General features: G+C 40.7%; 1 protein-coding gene across 1 annotated transcript; it reads right to left on the reverse strand.

Annotated features, from left to right (window-relative positions):
• Positions 1-1,379: 1,379 nt before the first annotated feature.
• Positions 1,380-2,823, reverse strand: LOC146998490 (uncharacterized protein F54H12.2-like). The gene is made up of 2 exons (XM_085810154.1): positions 2,614-2,823; positions 1,380-2,204 (listed from the first exon to the last, which is right to left on the reverse strand). Exons 1-2 carry the CDS (start codon positions 2,821-2,823, stop codon positions 1,380-1,382), a joined length of 1,035 nt encoding a protein of 344 aa, XP_085666280.1.
• Positions 2,824-22,503: the final 19,680 nt, after the last annotated feature.

The raw sequence follows: 22,503 nt of genomic DNA on the forward strand, positions 1-22,503 counted from the left end.
GTTTGTGTTACACACAAGTGCGATGTAATTCTCGCACAATAGCATCATCATTCAGAATAACAAAGTAAGCAATTTTAATTACATAGCTTTCATCTCTTATACATTCACTTTCATATTTAGTTTTTTTCGAAGAAACACAATCCAACATGCTATTATATAATTTACTGCATGCCGAAAAAAGAGCTATTTGTTCATTTTGAATGTATAAGTAGCAATATCCATATTGTTGTTGTGGTTGATGGTCAGCTTTATGAATATGCTTGACCACGTCGGCATTCTTCAAAATTTTCAGGCAATGACGATTTCCTTTCCCGCTAGTGTTTTCATCGTAAAGAGCATTACGAATGCAGTCGCTTAGGTTTTTAAAGAAAAAATGATTAATTTTTTCAACGTGTACTTCTTCAACAGGACTGTTTTCGGAGTTTCCAGTGTGCAAATAGCCGTAACGTTCCATCTTCGACTTCTGAAGCGTTAGTGATGTTTTGCAGGAATAACACGCATATTTATCAAAGACACACAATTTTCTTTCTTGGCATGAAAAGCATGACAACAGCGGCGACGTTTGAATTTTTTTTAAAAAAAATTGCCTAATAAAAATTTAATTTTTTTTCCTTATCTTTCGGGCTGAGATCCTTTAAAGAGTACCCTCTTACCATACAAAATAAAAAATAAAGAGCAAATTTTCCGCAGGATGTACTGGTATCATCTTGAAAGCATACTTTATTATAAAATGTTTTGTTAGCGTTGGTCATTAAAAAGTTTAAAATATTTTTGTTAGATGGAGCAAGACCATAACTGTCGAAGTAATATACCGTGCTGTTTTTCTTAAAATATATCGAAATCCAGTGGCTCCCAGGTAAAGTATGCGGATCCGAATTCACTATAAATGAGGAGTAATGTCTCTTTCGTAAGGGTATGAAATCGGAAGGATATACACCTCCAAATGTTTTTTTGATTCGACTGTCGCCACAGGCATATTGACACAGAGTTAAAGTATCCATTACCACCTTTGTTCGAAATGAATATTTCTGTATATGCTTAAACACTTCTTCGTACACTTGATGTTTCTTTGATGGGAAAATTTCAATAATTTTTTCGGCAAAAGCGAGAAAGAATGCAATGCGCAGGTTCGCTATTTTATTGGAAAACATATCGCCTATGCATCGAATTACCTCCTCGCCTGCACCCGCCTCCTTAGCTAGTTCGCTAATTTCATTTCCGTATATTTGCAAAACTTCGTCCATGATTTTTAATAATCTGTCGTGACTCCGCGTGACTTGTCTATTTCAATTATGTTCCTGTATTCAGCATAGACTATCAGGGTAACTGTTTCTGGCAAGGCCGCTGCAAATTTAATATCAATGGCTATGTTTCCGCTCTTATTTATGCTTACATGGCATATCTGGAGTCAAATCAACGGCATATAATGTATACCCATCCTTGTATTCATCAAAGGAGATATTGATGTTGGGGCTTGAATGATATCGATTTAAATCTGTAAAGATGCTTAAATAACTTCGCCCATAAAATGTTTTTTCGAAATTGGGCTGATAGGGTTTGGAAGGTATCATCTGTCCCCCATTTAATATGCATACGTAGTTTAGGTTATAGTGATGAAATTTAAAAGGATTTCTGTTGATGCTTCCATTATAGGCGGCATTAGATACAAAACCTAGAATGAGACGTGTGGGTAGCTGACCAATAAAAGCATTTGCTATAGTTGTCGATTGCAAACCGCTCGATATTGCAAAACTTTTTATGTCAATCCTACGAATGGGCATCTTAATAACTCCTTTTTCTAAAGCCTTTTCGTGTGCTATTAGGATGGAGGGAGCCACGCTGACTTTTCTCACGTATAGTTTTGCTAGCTGAATTCTAATTTTATAATTGTCGTTTGCCGACATCAAAGTGAAAACATCTTTATGCTTTTCAAGTTTAATGCGTACATTAACCCCGTTGACTAACAATTTCGGTTGAGTGGCCAAATCGAAGTGCAATGGTCCCACGAGGTCGAGGCTTTGGCTAAGCTTGCAACGATTTGCACGCGTTGTATAACCTACGTTTTCGTCTCCCACAACATCATGCTTGGATGCAGCATCCTTTGCAAATAAGCCAGCACTCAGTAGATTATCTTGACCTGATTTGGAATAGAACAAAAAACTTTCCAAAAGGGCTGTATAAGAATAATTCACTTGTGACGAAACCTGTTTATCATTTAAAAATATTGAACAGTCGGAAAACAATGTGTTTAAAATATAATTAACAGGTGCCACCCCGTCGGCGTCGGTGAGATTGGTATCGTTTTTTTCGTTATTTTAAGTCGTGTGTGTAGTATCGTATGCGCCAAATCCAAATAGTGTTCACCATTACCGCTAATGTAAAATTCTATGGGCATCTTATCAGACAATGAAGATACGGGGTGGATTTCCACGAAGGAAGAGGAATCGATGCCCAGTTGTACGGCAACACCATTAAAGAGATCCAATTCGCTCTTAAGGCATATGACCCCCTGAGTTTCCATTACCATTAATCTTTATGTAAAAATATCTGCTTTTGTCTTACAACGCTTGCTCTTTGATTGACGATTTTTCCTCTTGCGCTTTCTTTTTATACCTTCTCCCTCTGTAATTTTTCAAAAATATCACTTTTTATTTTATTAGAGTTCTCACGTAACCTGCTCCGAGCAGAGTCCTTAAATGACGATCCCGCTGCAACATCTGACAAGACGTTCTTTCCTGTTTGCATCAACTGTTTGCCCAAATAACGACCGGCTCTAAGTGCCAACGGCGTAATGTATCGGCGCAAATCTCCCAAAAAACCCATAACCTCGTTGGTGAGGTATACCTTGAAAGTAAACACCACCGCCGCCACCAACTTGAGCACAATAATAGGATTCGCACTCTTTCTGATTTAAGTGCATTTTTCTAAGGATGTGTTAAGAAAGTGAGAGGAAAGCTTGAACAATCTTCAATTTATATAGTTTTCTTACGGCGAAAAGACAGGACTACAAATGTTTTTCCTCCCGTAAAGGTAATTTTTTTCCCGCTACTCGTTCTCAGTTCTATTTCTATCGTTTCCACATAGTGCTTTCGCAAAGGAAAATATATGATTTTTTCATATTGCTTCACAATTTGATAATTTTTTTCATTCACGCAGGGAATAACCCTTAGCAGCGGAACATGCACATCTCCAACGTGATGTGATTCGATTAAATCGCTGTACACAAAAATTTCTGTAATGCCCCCGTCCAGTTCTAAAGGATAGTCGCTTATATATTTTCCGCTCTTGAAATGGGTGTTGACGAATCCCAGCATGTCTGCCAGCCCTTTCCCAAATGCCAGCTCCGATTCTGGAGGAACTTCTAAAAACACTTCTGAATTCGCTAATTGTCTTAAATGTACGTGTTGAAATTCGCGAAATAAAGTTTCCGGTGATTTATATACGCCTGCGCTGACATGCAAATGTAAAGTTTCTTTTTCAGTCATAGTTACTTCGGGATATTCTTTAATTATAAGTTCCACAGCTTCTCCCTCCTCCACAGTTAGGGGCAAAAGCACAGGAAACTTTCGCGTTTGCGAAATTATAAGGTTTTCGCGGACGCCGAGTATCCTTAAAAGGGAGGATGCTCTTTCTTGAGTAATATGTTTTCTGACACCTTTATTTCTAGTTGGGACTTCGTCTGATCGTAGGTGAAAGTGACAAAATTTTCCAATTTAAGATCTTGGATATTTTTTGCTACGTCGCCAAAGAGACCCCTAGATACATCTGCTTTTATTAAGGTTAACGGAATCAAATGCAGTTTCGTGCTAGAAGGGCTCCTATTTATGATTGAAAATAACTGATCTTTATTTTCAGCTATTGATCTGAATCTCATCACTTGAGATTTTTTAATAATAGTATCTTCATCTGGTAAGTAAAACATCTGTAACGTTTTAGGAGCTTTTCCATCTAATGGTTCTGTGAGACTAAACGCGCATCCAAGAGATAATAAGAGGTATTGTTAACAATAACAACATTTATTTACAAGAAAATATACGAAAATTTCAATCAGTTAAAGATATTGTTGCGTGCGTACGGGTTCGTTATGAAATGAATGCACAAGTCCGATGAAAAATGAACAAAAATTTATTATTATCACAACAAAAATGCTTAAATTTTCTCAAATTATCATGCAGTATTACAATATCTCACAATAGTTATCTTTTAACTACTCAAATGTCCAATAGAACGTAATTCAAAACAGCTAAAGAACGCTAATCCGCGAATTCGCTACAATCAACAACAGTAGTTTTCTAAACAACAACAAACTAAGCAACTACTACAAACTGAGATGTTTTCCTCCTTTTATAAGATTTTAAAATCACGCGCTAGAATTTTCCAGTACTTTCTCGAAATCAAAAAGAGATATTTATTTATTTAATGCACGCGCTCTTGTATTTTTAATTTTCCGGCTTAGCTTTCTTTTAATATTCGACACGCGCTGCACTGCGCGAGAAATAAAACCATTTGATTTATAATTGAACTATCATTAGCTTTTTAAATACCAAATTCGTAACACTGCCCCCTTCCCAAGGACTGCACGTCCCGGGCAGTACAATCCCTGGACAGGAAGCTAAACTTACAACTGTGGCATAAACATTACATTACAATATCAAACAACATGAACAATAAATGCAATAACTAACTTAAACAAATCAAATGCTATCAAATACTAAATACAAAACAAATACTAAATACAAATCAAATCAAATACACATTTAAAAACATAAAGGACCATGGTCTGATACTATTTACAATTATTTACATTACGTACTATGGCCATAGTAATGAGCTAACCTGTCGTAATGAACGACTTTAGGTTTAGAGTTTGAAGACTTACGAATCCGAACCACGACGTCATTCAGCCTGTTTAGGACTGTGTACGGGCCATCCCAAGGTGACTGTAATTTCGGACAAAGTCCTTTCCGTCGAGTCGGATTCAACAACCACACCTTGTCTCCTTCGTGGAATTGATGTTCAGTAGCTCTTGTGTCGTATCGGGTCTTCATCTTCTCCGTCGCTAAGTTGACTCGCTCTCGTGCAAAGTTGTGCATCACTCCAAACCGGGCCTGGAGATCTTGAATATATTCCTCAGACGATGAAGGAGCATCCGGAGGGCGGCCAAACAATAGATCACAAGGCAGACGAAGGTCACGACCGAAGAGCATCTGTGATGGAGAATAGCCGGTAGTCTCGTGGACAGCACTGCGGTAAGCCAGTAAAAAGAGTGGTAATTTCTTGTCCCAGTCCTGTTGGTTTCTGGAAACCACTAATGAGAGGTTATTAAGGATGGTTCGATTGAACCTCTCTACCATGCCGTCCGACTGGGGATGCAATGGCGTCGTTTGAGTTTTGTCAATGCCGAGTAGTTTGCATAGTTCTTTGATTACTACCGAGGCAAAATTCCTTCCCTGATCGGAATGTAACTGAAGAGGCACTCCGAACCTGGAAATCCAGTGCTGTATCATTACCTCAGTTACTGTGACCGCCTCTTGATCAGGAATAGGATAAGCTTCAGGCCACTTGGTGAAGTAATCAACGACAACGAGTATGTATTTGTTGCCATCAGCAGTTCGTGGCAGAGGTCCCAGGATGTCAAAGGCGATACGTTCAAAAGGCGCCCCTACGTTGTAACGTTGCAGCTTGCCTCGGCTGCGTCTCCTCGGTCCTTTCCGACCTGCACAGGCATCGCAAGATCGGCACCACTTTTGCACGTCATCCTTTGCATTATTCCAGTAAAAGCGCTCACGAACTCTCTGCAAGGTCTTCATTATTCCAAAGTGACCTCCAGTAGGGGTGCTATGTAACTCTTTAAGGACATCAGGAATGCGGGATCTTGGAAGTATAAGTTGCCATCGGAACGTCTTCCCATCATCCGATTCGAATTTCCGGTATAAGATGCCGTTTCGAATGTGAAGTGAATCCCAGAGTGCCCAATATTGTTTGGTTGTAGGACTACAGATAGAAATGTCCTGCCAGGTAGGTTTTCTGTTAGACGACTCCATTAAATCAATTATGGGTTTAATGTCGCGGTCTTCCAGCTGGTCTTTCCTGACTTCATCATCACTCCACGGTTCTCGATCAGCCGATGTTGATGTTGTAATTTGTCTTGCGACCGGAGTCAGCAGCTCGTATTTCGCTTCCACCCTGGAACAATATCGGCAGTTTTCTTGGCAAGGTCTTCTAGACAGGGCGTCGGCGTTTCCGTGTGATGATCCCTTACGATGACGGATAGTGATGTCATATTCTTGGAGTCTCTGTATCCACCTGGCTACTTGACCCTCAGGATTCTTGAAATTTAAAAGCCAGGTCAATGATGCATGATCGGTGCGGAGCAGGAATTTTCTGCCGTATAGATAGTGATGGAACTGTTCTACAGCTTTGACTACGGCGAGCAACTCTTTCCTGGTGACACAATAATTCCTCTCCGGTTTAGACAGGCACTTGCTCCAGTATGCCACTACACGTTCTTGGCCGTCTATTTCTTGGGACAAAACAGCACCAACACTTTCATTACTCTCGTCGGTGTCGAGAATAAATGGTCGGTCAAGCTGAGGATACGTCAGGATTGGAGCAGATGTTAAAGCCTCCTTTAAGCTGTTAAATGCATCCTCGCATTCTTTTGTCCACAAGAACTTCTGGTTGCTCTCTGTCAGCTTGTGTAGGGGTCTTGCGATGGAAGAAAAGTCCTTCACGAATTTCCTATAGTAGGTGCAAAGCCCTAGGAAGCTTCTCAGATGATAGACATTTTAGGGACGTTTCCAGGATTTAACGGCTGATACCTTTTCAGGATCCGTGCGCACACCTTCTGCAGAGATGACATGTCCCAGGTAAGTCACTTCCTTTCGGAACAATTTGCATTTAGCGGGACTCAGCTTCAGATTGGCTTCTTTCAGTTTCTGAAGCACCTTCCTAAGATTTTCTAAATGTTCTTCAAAACTCTTTCCGACGATGATGATGTCGTCCAGGTATATGGGGCAGGCTTCGTAGGAAAGGCCTTTCAAAACAGTTTCCATAAGACGTTCGAATGTTGCCGGCGCATTACACATTCCAAACGGCATCACCTTGAATTGCCAAAGCCCTTGTCCCATAGTAAATGCCGTCTTTTCTCGGTCTTCAGGCTTTATTTCTACCTGCCAATACCCACTCTTTAAATCAAGTGTTAAGAACCACTTGCTTCCAGAAAGAGTGTCTAGAATGTCGTCAATTCTAGGAAGAGGGTAACTGTCTTTCTTCGTAACCTCATTCAACCGGCGATAGTCGACGCAAAATCTTGTTGAGCCGTCTTTCTTTCTGACTAGGACGATGGGAGATGCCCATGGACTTACTGAAGGCTCGATGACATCGCCTTCTTCCATATCTTTTAACAGTGTTCGCACTCTTCCTGTTTAGCAAACGGTAGACGTCTTGGATGTTGCTTGATCGGGGGATGATCACCGGTATCTATTCTATGTTGTATCAAACTAGTTCGACCCACGTCAGAATACGAGCGGGAGAAAACAACTTGAAGATCTTTAACGACGCGATCGGCAGCATTCTTCTCTTCATCGTTTAATTGGGCATTCTGAAGTAACTCTGATGTAATGCTTTCTGAAAACACGGATTCTTGGATGTTTCTCTTTCTTTCAACGGTGGTTACTGGAGTACATGTCGCAACCACTTCACCTTTCTTAATAACTCTCGCCTTCTCAGTTACATTGGCGACTCTCACCGGGATAACCGTTCTGGATAAGTCGACGAGTGTTGAGGCTACTAGTACTCCTTTTGGGCTATTACAGTTATTGGGATATTCTATGATGCCGTAGCGGAAATTTCTATTTTCGGCTATGGATCCAGGAAGTAAAAACTCGGTTCTTGCGGGTATTGTTATATCATCTTGAGCTATAATTTTGTGGATAGATTTAACTTCTTCGTCATTAACTCCAAATAACGCTATGTCCTCAGATGTAGAATGTAATTCATTATTTTTAAAGTCCAAGGAAAAATTGTATTTCCTTAGAAAGTCCAATCCGAGTATGCAAGAATCAGTGATCTCTGCTACATATGCCGTGTGATGGTAAGCGGCATTTCCAAATGTGATGTTAACATTTACTTTTCCGTTGATGTCGATCTTCTCACCGGACACAGTCTGGAGGGTAACGCATGGCGGAGTCCAAATGAGTTTGCTTTCCAGTTGCTGAGCCAAATCTTTTCGGATGATAGTAACGTTGGCTCCTGTATCTATAGTCATATTGCAGGGAACTCCATTAATATATCCTATTATGAAAAGTCCATTACTGCCGCCTCTCACTGCAGAAATCTGAAGCGCTTTAAACTGGGGCTTTTCATTATCTGGCAACCTCCGCCCCGCGAGATGGCCACTAATTAGTTTCCCTGCTGTTTGTTAGGAACGGTCTTAACATCCGTACCCTGGGGTGTTCTGCAGTTTCGTCGTATGTGTCCTTCAGCACCGCAGTTCCAGCACTTAACGGTCGGTTTCTTCTCACCAATATTCCGTCTCAAGGCGTTCAGTTGTCTAGTTAAATCGTCAAGTCGAGCGGTGACTTGATCCCCTGGCTCCTGGAGTTGAGCAGCTCTGACTGGGTGGCGGTCTCGACGAGTGGCTTGCTGGGCTGCCTCAAATTTCATGGCGTACACTAGAGCACTTTTTAAATCTTTTACATCCGCCATTCGTAGAGCTTTATGTATTTCAGTATCTCGGATGCCGTCGATAAAGTATTGGAAGGACAGGATTTCCCTTGTTTCTGTCGGGTATTCCGAAAAGGCGAGATGGGACAGCCTTTCAACATCCGCGGCGAGCTCCTGAAGTGTTTCGGTAGGCTTCTGTTGACGAGATTTTAATTGGAGCCTGCTGTAGTCTTTTAAACACTTCTCCCCAAAGCGCAACTCCAAGGCGCCGGACAGAGCTTCGAAATCTAACATTTTGTTTTCGGGAAGAGTCTGAAGGATATCCGCTGCGTCGGCTCTTAGAGAAGCGGCGAGATGACAGGCCTTAGCTTGGGAATCCCATCCATTTGCATCCGCCACGACAGAAAATTGTGTCTTATACACCTGCCAGGAGGACTTTCCATCATATGTGGATAGCTTCAGAGGTGGACGAGCAGGCATTGGTAAGAATTTAAAATCATCACTTCTGCTCCCTGCCGACGCTACGAATTTCTTTAAAGTATCCATTTCTTTGGCAACTGCAGAAACTCTCTCATCAATTTGTTGTTCGATTTGGTGTTGGACGGCACAAACTCTTCCTTCAATTCGTTCCTCCACAGCAGAAATTCTCCCTTCTATATGTTCTTTTACAGAAGAAACTCTTTCTTCTATTTCTTCTTTCACCGAAGAAACTCTTTCTTCAATTAGTCCAACTTTATTTTCAACTGTGTCAATTCTGCCTTCCATAGCTTCAAATTTATTTTCTATTATGCAGGTAATCTCTCTTTTCATTTCTTCTTGACCTGCATCAATCTTTTCTTGACCAGCTTGAACGGCTTTCATTTCGTCCTTAACAGATTCCTGGCCCAATTTCATTTCTTCCTTAACGGAGTTGACGGCCCCTTCCATCTTTCCTTGGCTAGATTTCATCTCTTCTTTCATTTCTTCTTTAAACGAGGCAAAGGCTGTTATCAATTGCCTTAACTGCTCTTCCATCGCTCTTGTTATTGGCATTCAAACCGCACTCCTGACACCAAAAATTGTTGCGTGCGTACGGGTTCGTTATGAAATGAATGCACAAGTCCGATGAAAAATGAACAAAAATTTATTATTATCACAACAAAAATGCTTAAATTTTCTCAAATTATCATGCAGTATTACAATATCTCACAATAGTTATCTTTTAACTACTCAAATGTCCAATAGAACGTAATTCAAAACAGCTAAAGAACGCTAATCCGCGAATTCGCTACAATCAACAACAGTAGTTTTCTAAACAACAACAAACTAAGCAACTACTACAAACTGAGATGTTTTCCTCCTTTTATAAGATTTTAAAATCACGCGCTAGAATTTTCCAGTACTTTCTCGAAATCAAAAAGAGATATTTATTTATTTAATGCACGCGCTCTTGTATTTTTAATTTTCCGGCTTAGCTTTTTTTTAATATTCGACACGCGCTGCACTGCGCGAGAAATAAAACCATTTGATTTATAATTGAACTATCATTAGCTTTTTAAATACCAAATTCGTAACAATATATTATTAGGCATCTCTGCCTTCCACGTCTTACACCTTTAGTATCCTGCCTGCCACTGACTATTAGGACGAACGCAGCGCCCTCTAGTCAGAATGACTCCGGAAATACGTAATAGGAGCTTTTCTTTTAGAAATGTGTACTTCGAAACCATTTGCAAGAACCCAGCGAATACTCCTCCCTTCATGTTCTAGAACGAATTTCACAGCGTCCTCTCTACCGAGAATGGTACTAATTTTATCATTCAGTTTTGATAAAAATTCCTCTAGAGAAACATCTGCGTTTACCGAAACTAAAACGCCATAATTAAATGATAAAGTATGGCGTGAAAATTTAATAGGAATGCTTTTCTCCACATTCCTAGTTATTACATAGTCATTATTATACTCTCCCACATTATACCAATTTCGTGGAATAAAAATTTCAGTTAGACCTACTTCCCAAGAATCGTTCAATAACAGAGGAGAGGTGAGTTTTGTTCGATAAGATGATTGATTGTTTTGAGGGAAATACCGCATGCTCGCATTTCTGGGTAGAGTAATGTAGAATTCGTCTGTCATTTCACCCATGATGCTTTCACCCACGAATTAAACCGTCGATCAAAGCCTTTCCACTTGACGAAATATTCTTTCTTAGCACCGACACCTCTCGTTTGCAGAATTTTTTCCACTCTCCAGAAATCGTGAGAATACTTTTTGTAACTCTTGTTCGTAAAACCTTCCTTTCAGAACTGTTCCTTTTAAATCTTTAAGCAGATATGTCGGCGGACTCGAAGGATATCTCTTATATATGACAAAAACCTCATCCGTCCAACTGGGCAAATAACCTTTGCGAAATGCTCGCATTGTTTTAGAAATCCTCACCTGGTCATTTACTTCAAATTTGTATCTCGGTTTTATGCTATAGCCATACAGTTTTTCAAAAATTTCACTTTCTAGTTTCGGCTTCACGTCGGCAGGTGCATAACCAGTACTACGATGAATACTCAAATTATAGCTTTTCAAAACTGATTTCAAGACATGCACATACCTGTAGGAATTGGTGTAAGTAAATATTCGATAGAGTTTAGATTTTAGCGTTCGATTAAATCGCTCTACAACACTCGCCTTGTATTCGCTGTTACAGGCATAATGATGTATTCCATGTCTTCTAAAATATTCACGAACTTTTTTATTAAAAAATTCTTTTCCCTCTCGTCTGTTTGTAAATTCACCACAAAATTTGTCTCCTTAAATAGCTTCTTAAATCCTTTGAGTACAGAATCTGCACTCTTCGATTTTAAAGGAATGGCATACCCGCGTTTAGAAAACACACCAATTGCTGTTAATAAATATTTTACACCATTGTTATATTTAGAGAGCTTAGACAAATCAATCAAATCGCATTGCATTAATTCTCCAATGCCGAAAGACAACACCTTCCGTCGTTTGAAATTAAAGCGAACTGGTTTATGTAACGTATAAGCATCCTGTTTCATTAACCATCGACTCGTCGTTTTCAACGGAAGTTGTGCGGCACGAGCCAATCTTACCACTCCGCCATACGAAGCGGGGTTTTCTACATCGTAATAGATATTTTCTAAAATTGCGTCGGCATCGTTTAAAGGTCCTCCCATTCCTCTTTATAAGGTGTTTGACTTTGGGATCTCCTTCTTTTTTCCTGCTGTTCTTTATATCTCTGCTGTTTTCTTTTTGTTTGATGATCGAAGTCTTTCACATTTGATGGGGCCATCGAAAGACATTTTCCTCGCCGCTCGAGGATTTATTTTCCGTGAGGGGGTAGTGCGATGAGGTATCTCTCATGCGAGACAACACATTCTGATTCCCTATCCATGAGCGCGGTATATTAATTTCTTCGATAGCCTTTAGAAATACATCGAAATGCCTTGGCTCTCGAGCATTTTTTATATTTCTCATTAGGTAATTAAAGAAATCCACCATACTGGATCCCTGAATCATTTTACCGTCAAGAATCATTTCTCCGCGATTGTTCCATGAATAAAGCCTCGATTTTAATTTTTCGGCGACCAGAGGCACCAATCTAGAAAATTTCTGAGGTGTTGATAGAATAATATCCCTAATAACAGGATCTTCCACTTGCTGGAATCCCTTCTCTTCTTTAGTTTCTTTCGCTTCATTCGCAAGGCTCACACGTATAGGTTCTGGTGGTGCGCAGGGATAAATAGAAGGGCTAGGTCATTTCTTTGTTCGACTCACGGAGTTTATACTCCGTAGTTCGACTCCTCGCCGACGCGAGCCTCATGGAGGGGATGAATTGGAAGTAATCTGACGTGTCTGTGTTGCACCTGCTCTGATTTCGCGCGTTTAAAACTGTACTTTCATTCACTTGCGAAACTATTTTCTGGAGGTCGCATATCCCAAATTAATTTTAATCTTACATATTTGTTTTCTAATAATGCAAATATTTAATAATTTTTATATATATATATAGATATAGTTTTAGTCAGCTTTCCTTTTAAATTCTAAAGTATCCTTTATGTAATATGGCTTCTTGTGCTGTAGCAACGTGCCGTAACGCTTATAGAAATACGAAAGGAAGAGATATTGTATTTCCTGCTTTCCCAAAGGACAATTTGCTTTTGACGAAAGAATGGATACATGAATGTCGAAGACAGGATTCTATTAATGTGAAAAACGCAAGAATTTATGGCGAACATTTTCTGTGCAGTGATTATGAAGATGACATAAGAAATCGCTTGCTTGGATTGCCGCAAAAGAAACTGTTGAAATGCAATACTGTGCCGAAAGTAAATTTATCGTATGCAATAAACGAAACAACACCAAGAAATCGGAGACATTTGAAAAGAAAAGTAATGCAGAGTGGTTTTGAAAAACTACATGAATTAATTAATACCAAAGAAAATTTATTTTGAGGCTGAGAACGAAATTGAAGCTGACAATAATAAATCAAATGTCAATGATTTTGAAATAAAATTCACAAGTGACAATGTCCTAAGTGACAATATCCCTGAATGCCCTAAGTGTAAAGATAAACAAGAATGTATTGATAATTTGAAGAACAAAATAATATTCTTAGAAAATTGTAATAAAATATTGAAAAATAGAGAAAAGACAAATTTTAGAATGTTTGCTCAGCGACAAAGAAGGTGGACGACATCTAGAAAGAAATTTGTATCGGAAATTTAGAAATTAAAATCCCAAACAGCGAAATTTAGGAAAAAATAGCACGGATCGGAGAATTAGGAAAAACGGTCTAAAGCATATTTTTACAAAGACGCAGATTAACGCATTGCTAGAAAAGAAGGAAAAAATCAGGCGGACTAGTGAAGATATTTCACGTTGCATTGTCATAAGAGCTCTGTCATCTATAAGGAACGTTTTTGGTAAGAAAAAATAGGAATTCCTTTACCTAGCACTAACATATTAAGGAGATGGTGCGCTAAATTTTCATGTAGTTCAAGAATTCAGTGTGATGTTCTTCCTGTAATGAAGAAACGATGCGAATATTTAAGCTCTGTAGAAAAAATATGCGTTCTCGGTTTCGACGAAATGCATATAAATTCTAAACTTAGCTATGACTCTAAACTGGACCAAATTCTCGGTCCTTTTCAAAAAGTGCAATTTGGTTTAATCAGAGGTCTCATTTCGCAGTGGAAACAACCAATATTTTTTTATTTTAACACTCGAATGAAAAAGACATATTCAATCATCTGGGCCCACCAGCGGCCGGGCGGAAAAGTCGCTGAACACTGGTAGTTCGGTCCGAGGTTCGAATCCCGCGAACGGGCTGGCTGCATGGGCGTTTAAGTGGTTTTCCCCATGTGTAACGTGTATACGAGCCAGTTTCCCTTAGAAAGTCCTCCACGAGGGCATCCCTCCCCTTAGGCAGATAGCCCTCGAGGCTTTGCCATAATCACACACGCAAACACAATCATCTGGAGTAGAAGGGAAAGCAATAGTGTCTGATTTAGGATGATCTAGTACTTTGTGGAAAGAGTTACAGATTTCGATTAATAGTTCTCAGTTTCCAAATACAGTATTGCAAACGAAAAAAAATATGGGTTTTGGCAGATTTAGCGCACTGCTTCAAATTACTGAGAAACCGCTTTTTCTTATGGTTTCCACTTTTTCCTATGGAATCTTCTCCTATATCTTGGGAATTAGAATTGAATTCCGCCAGACAATTTTCGACCGCCGAAAAAGAAGCATTAACATATTGTTACGAATTTGGTATTTAAAAAGCTAATGTTAGTTCAATTATAAATTAAATGGTTTTATTTCTCGCGCAGTGCAGCGCGTGACGAATATTAAAAGAAAGCTAAGCCGGAAAATTGAAAATACAAGAGCGCGTGCATTAAATAAATAAATATCTCTTTTTGATTTCGAGAAAGTACTGGAAAATTCTAGCGCGTGATTTTAAAATCTTATAAAAGGAGGAAAACATCTCAGTTTGTAGTAGTTGCTTAGTTTGTTGTTGTTTAGAAAACTACTGTTGTTGATTGTAGCGAATTCGCGGATTAGCGTTCTTTAGCTGTTTTGAATTACGTTCTATTGGACATTTGAGTAGTTAAAAGATAACTATTGTGAGATATTGTAATACTGCATGATAATTTGAGAAAATTTAAGCATTTTTGTTGTGATAATAATAAATTTTTGTTCATTTTTCATCGGACTTGTGCATTCATTTCATAACGAACCCGTACGCACGCAACAATTTTTGGTGTCAGGAGTGCGGTTTGAATGCCAATAACAAGAGCGATGGAAGAGCAGTTAAGGCAATTGATAACAGCCTTTGCCTCGTTTAAAGAAGAAATGAAAGAAGAGATGAAATCTAGCCAAGGAAAGATGGAAGGGGCCGTCAACTCCGTTAAGGAAGAAATGAAATTGGGCCAGGAATCTGTTAAGGACGAAATAATGAAAGCCGTTCAAGCTGGTCAAGAAAAGATTGATGCAGGTCAAGAAGAAATGAAAAGAGAGATTACCTGCATAATAGAAAATAAATTTGAAGCTATGGAAGGCAGAATTGACACAGTTGAAAATAAAGTTGGACTAATTGAAGAAAGAGTTTCTTCGGTGAAAGAAGAAATAGAAGAAAGAGTTTCTTCTGTAAAAGAACATATAGAAGGGAGAGTTTCTGCTGTGGAGGAACGAATTGAAGGAAGAGTTTGTGCCGTCCAACACCAAATCGAACAACAAATTGATGAGAGAGTTTCTGCAGTTGCCAAAGAAATGGATACTTTAAAGAAATTCGTAGCGTCGGCAGGGAGCAGAAGTGATGATTTTAAATTCTTACCAATGCCTGCTCGTCCACCTCTGAAGCTATCCACATATGATGGAAAGACCTCCTGGCAGGTGTATAAGACACAATTTTCTGTCGTGGCGGATGCAAATGGATGGGATTCCCAAGCTAAGGCCTGTCATCTCGCCGCTTCTCTAAGAGCCGACGCAGCGGATATCCTTCAGACTCTTCCCGAAAACAAAATGTTAGATTTCGAAGCTCTGTCCGGCGCCTTGGAGTTGCGCTTTGGGGAGAAGTGTTTAAAAGACTACAGCAGGCTCCAATTAAAATCTCGTCAACAGAAGCCTACCGAAACACTTCAGGAGCTCGCCGCGGATGTTGAAAGGCTGTCCCATCTCGCCTTTTCGGAATACCCGACAGAAACAAGGGAAATCCTGTCCTTCCAATACTTTATCGACGGCATCCGAGATACTGAAATACATAAAGCTCTACGAATGGCGGATGTAAAAGATTTAAAAAGTGCTCTAGTGTACGCCATGAAATTTGAGGCAGCCCAGCAAGCCACTCGTCGAGACCGCCACCCAGTCAGAGCTGCTCAACTCCAGGAGCCAGGGGATCAAGTCACCGCTCGACTTGACGATTTAACTAGACAACTGAACGCCTTGAGACGGAATATTGGTGAGAAGAAACCGACCGTTAAGTGCTGGAACTGCGGTGCTGAAGGACACATACGACGAAACTGCAGAACACCCCAGGGTACGGATGTTAAGACCGTTCCTAACAAACAGCAGGGAAACTAATTAGTGGCCATCTCGCGGGGCGAAGGTTGCCAGATAATGAAAAGCCCCAGTTTAAAGCGCTTCAGATTTCTGCAGTGAGAGGCGGCAGTAATGGACTTTTCATAATAGGATATATTAATGGAGTTCCCTGCAATATGACTATAGATACAGGAGCCAACGTTACCATCATCCGAAAAGATTTGGCTCAGCAACTGGAAAGCAAACTCATTTGGACTCCGCCATGCGTTACCCTCCAGACTGTGTCCGGTGAGAAGATCGACATCAACGGAAAAGTAAATGTTAACATCACATTTGGAAATGCCGCTTACCATCACACGGCATATGTAGCAGAGATCACTGATTCTTGCATACTCGGATTGGACTTTCTAAGGAAATACAATTTTTCCTTGGACTTTAAAAATAATGAATTGCATTCTACATCTGAGGACATAGCGTTATTTGGAGTTAATGACGAAGAAGTTAAATCTATCCACAAAATTATAGCTCAAGATGATATAACAATACCCGCAAGAACCGAGTTTTTACTTCCTGGATCCATAGCCGAAAATAGAAATTTCCGCTACGGCATCATAGAATATCCCAATAACTGTAATAGCCCAAAAGGAGTACTAGTAGCCTCAACACTCGTCGACTTATCCAGAACGGTTATCCCGGTGAGAGTCGCCAATGTAACTGAGAAGGCGAGAGTTATTAAGAAAGGTGAAGTGGTTGCGACATGTACTCCAGTAACCACCGTTGAAAGAAAGAGAAACATCCAAGAATCCGTGTTTTCAGAAAGCATTACATCAGAGTTACTTCAGAATGCCCAATTAAACGATGAAGAGAAGAATGCTGCCGATCGCGTCGTTAAAGATCTTCAAGTTGTTTTCTCCCGCTCGTATTCTGACGTGGGTCGAACTAGTTTGATACAACATAGAATAGATACCGGTGATCATCCCCCGATCAAGCAACATCCAAGACGTCTACCGTTTGCTAAACAGGAAGAGTGCGAACACTGTTAAAAGATATGGAAGAAGGCGATGTCATCGAGCCTTCAGTAAGTCCATGGGCATCTCCCATCGTCCTAGTCAGAAAGAAAGACGGCTCAACAAGATTTTGCGTCGACTATCGCCGGTTGAATGAGGTTACGAAGAAAGACAGTTACCCTCTTCCTAGAATTGACGACATTCTAGACACTCTTTCTGGAAGCAAGTGGTTCTTAACACTTGATTTAAAGAGTGGGTATTGGCAGGTAGAAATAATGCCTGAAGACCGAGAAAAGACGGCATTTACTATGGGACAAGGGCTTTGGCAATTCAAGGTGATGCCGTTTGGAATGTGTAATGCGCCGGCAACATTCGAACGTCTTATGGAAACTGTTTTGAAAGGCCTTTCCTACGAAGCCTGCCCCATATACCTGGACAACATCATCATCGTCGGAAAGAGTTTTGAAGAACATTTAGAAAATCTTAGGAAGGTGCTTCAGAAACTGAAAGAAGCCAATCTGAAGCTGAGTCCCGCTAAATGCAAATTGTTCCGAAAGGAAGTGACTTACCTGGGACATGTCATCTCTGCAGAAGGTGTGCGCACGGATCCTGAAAAGGTATCAGCCGTTAAATCCTGGAAACGTCCCTAAAATGTCTATCATCTGAGAAGCTTCCTAGGGCTTTGCACCTACTATAGGAAATTCGTGAAGGACTTTTCTTCCATCGCAAGACCCCTACACAAGCTGACAGAGAGCAACCAGAAGTTCTTGTGGACAAAAGAATGCGAGGATGCATTTAACAGCTTAAAGGAGGCTTTAACATCTGCTCCAATCCTGACGTATCCTCAGCTTGACCGACCATTTATTCTCGACACCGACGAGAGTAATGAAAGTGTTGGTGCTGTTTTGTCCCAAGAAATAGACGGCCAAGAACGTGTAGTGGCATACTGGAGCAAGTGCCTGTCTAAACCGGAGAGGAATTATTGTGTCACCAGGAAAGAGTTGCTCGCCGTAGTCAAAGCTGTAGAACAGTTCCATCACTATCTATACGGCAGAAAATTCCTGCTCCGCACCGATCATGCATCATTGACCTGGCTTTTAAATTTCAAGAATCCTGAGGGTCAAGTAGCCAGGTGGATACAGAGACTCCAAGAATATGACATCACTATCCGTCATCGTAAGGGATCATCACACGGAAACGCCGACGCCCTGTCTAGAAGACCTTGCCAAGAAAACTGCCGATATTGTTCCAGGGTGGAAGTGAAATACGAGCTGCTGACTCCGGTCGCAAGACAAATTACAACATCAACATCGGCTGATCGAGAACCGTGGAGTGATGATGAAGTCAGGAAAGACCAGCTGGAAGACCGCGACATTAAACCCATAATTGATTTAATGGAGTCGTCTAACAGAAAACCTACCTGGCAGGACATTTCTATCTGTAGTCCTACAACCAAACAATATTGGGCACTCTGGGATTCACTTCACATTCGAAACGGCATCTTATACCGGAAATTCGAATCGGATGATGGGAAGACGTTCCGATGGCAACTTATACTTCCAAGATCCCGCATTCCTGATGTCCTTAAAGAGTTACATAGCACCCCTACTGGAGGTCACTTTGGAATAATGAAGACCTTGCAGAGAGTTCGTGAGCGCTTTTACTGGAATAATGCAAAGGATGACGTGCAAAAGTGGTGCCGATCTTGCGATGCCTGTGCAGGTCGGAAAGGACCGAGGAGACGCAGCCGAGGCAAGCTGCAACGTTACAACGTAGGGGCGCCTTTTGAACGTATCGCCTTTGACATCCTGGGACCTCTGCCACGAACTGCTGATGGCAACAAATACATACTCGTTGTCGTTGATTACTTCACCAAGTGGCCTGAAGCTTATCCTATTCCTGATCAAGAGGCGGTCACAGTAACTGAGGTAATGATACAGCACTGGATTTCCAGGTTCGGAGTGCCTCTTCAGTTACATTCCGATCAGGGAAGGAATTTTGCCTCGGTAGTAATCAAAGAACTATGCAAACTACTCGGCATTGACAAAACTCAAACGACGCCATTGCATCCCCAGTCGGACGGCATGGTAGAGAGGTTCAATCGAACCATCCTTAATAACCTCTCATTAGTGGTTTCCAGAAACCAACAGGACTGGGACAAGAAATTACCACTCTTTTTACTGGCTTACCGCAGTGCTGTCCACGAGACTACCGGCTATTCTCCATCACAGATGCTCTTCGGTCGTGACCTTCGTCTGCCTTGTGATCTATTGTTTGGCCGCCCTCCGGATGCTCCTTCATCGTCTGAGGAATATATTCAAGATCTCCAGGCCCGGTTTGGAGTGATGCACAACTTTGCACGAGAGCGAGTCAACTTAGCGACGGAGAAGATGAAGACCCGATACGACACAAGAGCTACTGAACATCAATTCCACGAAGGAGACAAGGTGTGGTTGTTGAATCCGACTCGACGGAAAGGACTTTGTCCGAAATTACAGTCACCTTGGGATGGCCCGTACACAGTCCTAAACAGGCTGAATGACGTCGTGGTTCGGATTCGTAAGTCTTCAAACTCTAAACCTAAAGTCGTTCATTACGACAGGTTAGCTCATTACTATGGCCATAGTACGTAATGTAAATAATTGTAAATAGTATCAGACCATGGTCCTTTATGTTTTTAAATGTGTATTTGATTTGATTTGTATTTAGTATTTGTTTTGTATTTAGTATTTGATAGCATTTGATTTGTTTAAGTTAGTTATTGCATTTATTGTTCATGTTGTTTGATATTGTAATGTAATGTTTATGCCACAGTTGTAAGTTTAGCTTCCTGTCCAGGGATTGTACTGCCCGGGACGTGCAGTCCTTGGGAAGGGGGCAGTGTTACGAATTTGGTATTTAAAAAGCTAATGATAGTTCAATTATAAATCAAATGGTTTTATTTCTCGCGCAGTGCAGCGCGTGTCGAATATTAAAAGAAAGCTAAGCCGGAAAATTAAAAATACAAGAGCGCGTGCATTAAATAAATAAATATCTCTTTTTGATTTCGAGAAAGTACTGGAAAATTCTAGCGCGTGATTTTAAAATCTTATAAAAGGAGGAAAACATCTCAGTTTGTAGTAGTTGCTTAGTTTGTTGTTGTTTAGAAAACTACTGTTGTTGATTGTAGCGAATTCGCGGATTAGCGTTCTTTAGCTGTTTTGAATTACGTTCTATTGGACATTTGAGTAGTTAAAAGATAACTATTGTGAGATATTGTAATACTGCATGATAATTTGAGAAAATTTAAGCATTTTTGTTGTGATAATAATAAATTTTTGTTCATTTTTCATCGGACTTGTGCATTCATTTCATAACGAACCCGTACGCACGCAACAATTTTTGGTGTCAGAAGTGGGATTTGAATGCCAGTAGCAAGAGCGATGGAAGAGCAATTAAGGCAGTTGATCTCAGTCTTTGCCTCGTTGAAAGAAGATATGAAATCTAATCAGGAAAGGATTGAAGCGGGACAAGAATCCGTTAAGGAAGAGATGAAGGCCATTCAAGCTGGTCAATTAACTTTTAAAGACGAAATAAAAGCCGTACAAGTAAAGAGTGAAGAAAGTCAATATGAAATGAAAAGAGAAATTGCCTGCATAATAGAAACCAAATTCGATGCTATGGAAGGCAGAATAGATGTGGTTGAAAATAAAGTTGGGCAAATTGAAGAAAAAGTTTCTTCCGTAAAAGTTCAAATTGAAGAAAGAGTTTCTTCGGTGAAAGAAGAAATAGAAGAAAGAGTTTCTTCTGTAAAAGACCATATAGAAGAGCGAGTTTCTGCCGTCGAGCAACAAATTGATGATAGGGTTTCAGCCGTTGCGAAAGAAGTTGACACTTTAAAGAAGAGCATAGCGAACGAAAGAAGCAATTCTGAGGGTTTTAAATTCTTACCGATGCCTGCTCGTCCATCTCTGAAGCTATCCCCATATGATGGGAAGACATCCTGGCAAGTGTATAAAACACAATTTTCTATCGTTTCGGATGCGAATGGATGGGATTCCCAAACTAAGGCCTGCCATCTCGCCGCTTCTCTGAGAGCAGACGCAGCGGATATCCTGCAGACGCTTCCAGAAAACCAAAGACTTGACTTCGAAGCTTTATCCGGCGCATTGGAGCTGCGCTTTGGCGAGAAATGTTTAAAAGACTACAGCAGGCTTCAATTAAAATCCCGTCAACAGAAGCCCACCGAATCACTCCAGGAGCTCGCCACGGATGTTGAAAGGCTGTCACATCACGCCTTTTCGGAGTGCCCGACAGAAACAAGGGAAATCCTGTCCCTGCAATATTTCATCGATGGCATCCGGGATCCCGAAATACAGAAGGCTCTACGAATGGCAGATGTAAAGGATGTAAAAAGTGCTCTGTTGTACGCCGTGAAATTGGAGGCAGCCCAGCATGCAACTCTTAGAGATCGCTACCCAGTCAGAGCTGTGCGAGTCCACGACCCAGGGGACCAATTGATGGCTCGTTTAGATGATTTATCCAGACAAGTCGATGCTTTGATACGGAGTAGCAGTGAGAACAAAGAGGCTGTAAGATGTTGGAAATGTGGTTCTGAAGGTCACCTACGACGGCATTGCAGAACACCCCAGGGCACGGATAATAAAACGGATGAGTTGACAAGACCAGTGAATGTTTTAAGACGGAATAGTGGTGAAACGAAACCGACCCTAAAGTGCTGGAATTGCGGTGTTGAAGGCCACCTACGAAGGAACTGCAGAACTCCCCAGAGCACGGAAAATAAGGCATACGATTTAAACAGACAATTAAATGCGACGGGAAGGAAAAGGACTGACAAGAAACCAAAGTGCTGGAACTGTGGAGCTGAAGGCCACGTACGAAAGAATTGCAGAACACCCCAGGGTACGAAAATTGAGACAATTTCTGAGCAACGACGCAGGAAGCAAATTAATGGCCATATCAAGGAACGGAGGTTGCCTGATAATGAAAAACCCTGTTTTAAAGCGCTTAAGATCTCTATAGTGAGTGGCAACAATAACGGACTGTCCATCAATGGGAATATCGATGGAGTTCCTTGCAATATGATCATTGATACAGGAGCTAATGTTACCATCATTAGGAAAGATTTAGCTGAACAGTTTAAAGATAAACTTATTTGGACGCCATCCTGTGTTACCCTTCAGACTGCGTCTGGTGACAAGATCGACATAACTGGGAAGTTAAACGTAAACATCACGTTTGGAAGTGCCGCCTACAATCACACGGCATATGTGGCGGATATTACAGATCCATGCAT

This window comes from Stegodyphus dumicola, chromosome 2 (genome assembly GCF_044657685.1).
Source record: "Stegodyphus dumicola isolate Sdum_Otavi_A_Nest chromosome 2, ASM4465768v1".
NCBI lineage: Eukaryota > Metazoa > Arthropoda > Arachnida > Araneae > Eresidae > Stegodyphus > Stegodyphus dumicola.

Coding starts and splice junctions, on each gene's coding strand:
- LOC146998490 (XM_085810154.1), bottom strand. CDS start 2,823: ATGGGTTTTTTGGGAGATTTGCGCCGATACATTACGCCGTTGGCACTT. Junction 2,205..2,613: donor AAAAATTACAGAGGGAGAAG/GTATAAAAAGAA, acceptor AATGATAAACAG/GTTTCGTCACAAGTGAATTA.